This window comes from Wasmannia auropunctata, unplaced genomic scaffold, assembly GCF_000956235.1.
Source record: "Wasmannia auropunctata unplaced genomic scaffold, wasmannia.A_1.0 LD280243.1, whole genome shotgun sequence".
Classification (NCBI taxonomy): domain Eukaryota; kingdom Metazoa; phylum Arthropoda; class Insecta; order Hymenoptera; family Formicidae; genus Wasmannia; species Wasmannia auropunctata.
The window spans coordinates 1-874 of NW_012082647.1; the positions used below are offsets into that span (position 1 = coordinate 1).

General features: G+C 30.2%; 1 protein-coding gene across 2 annotated transcripts; it reads left to right on the top strand.

The window, feature by feature from the left end:
- The first annotated feature begins 111 nt into the window (after positions 1–111).
- LOC105461703 lies at positions 112–786 on the top strand. 2 transcript variants are annotated; one of them, XM_011708214.1, is made up of 3 exons: positions 112–216; positions 302–359; positions 487–786. In XM_011708214.1, exons 1-3 carry the CDS (start codon positions 176–178, stop codon positions 769–771), a joined length of 384 nt encoding a protein of 127 aa, XP_011706516.1. In that variant the 5' UTR covers positions 112–175; the 3' UTR covers positions 772–786. The 2 variants fall into 2 exon arrangements, with proteins under 2 accessions (XP_011706516.1, XP_011706515.1); XM_011708213.1 differs by having other exon boundaries at positions 113–359.
- Positions 787–874: the final 88 nt, after the last annotated feature.

The following is an 874-nucleotide window of genomic DNA, read 5'->3' on the forward strand; positions in this document are numbered from 1 at the left end:
ATACGTTTGAATTTACCGCAAAACGATGACGTATCTTGGTGACAATTCTGGTTGGTCGCTCGAGTATCACGTGACTTATCGTTCGCATAAGCATACCCTTATGTTTGTATCATGCTGTGACTCTAGTGTCTAGTCTATGCATATATATATCATATGTTTCCCCTAATGTGCTCCAATGTTCTTTAGTCACCCAAGATCATTTCGTGTATTTAATATGTATAGTTAAATTGTTAAGTACTTGATATATTATGAATGTGATTCCTCTAATCTTAGTATTGTTTCTTGCTAAAATATGTTGCAGTACTCTGTTACCACCGACAGGAAAAAATGAGAAAGAGAAAGGAAAGCTTAACAATAAAGTAAGTATCAAAGAAAACTATCGAACTGCATACAATAATTTACTATTTTAATTCAAACACACATATATGTACACGCGCGCGCGCACACACACACATATATAGTTTCTTATTTTATAAATTTTGGTAGGAATGCAAGGGTTCTATAGACCAAAATGTTTTCCAAAAAAACTTAGTAGTAGAAAATCCTAAACAACGGGATATTCTTCATGAATCTGGTTGTTATTGTCAAAATACTAAGCACAGAAGATTTAAAGGAGATGTCTTAGGATATTGTTCACCCGTGAGTAATATATATTACATAGTTATTGGTTATTGTAACATTGTCAGGTATATATATAAGATCATAATGAAATCCAATGATATACTTAATATCAAATTGTATTATTACAAATTTCTTTTGAAAATTTGTTAACAAAAATTCTATAGCAAGATCATAAATATTTTTTTTGTTTATATATTGTATTGATTAAAAATCTGTTTTCATTGACTGTCTGCTTTGAATCAGTCATTTGTAG

Excerpts from the sequence above, each read along its gene's own strand:
- LOC105461703 (XM_011708213.1), top strand. The coding sequence starts at position 249 with ATGAATGTGATTCCTCTAATCTTAGTATTGTTTCTTGCTAAAATATGT. Across the intron at positions 360-486 it reads AAGGAAAGCTTAACAATAAA|GAATGCAAGGGTTCTATAGA; the intron begins GTAAGTATCAAA and ends AAATTTTGGTAG.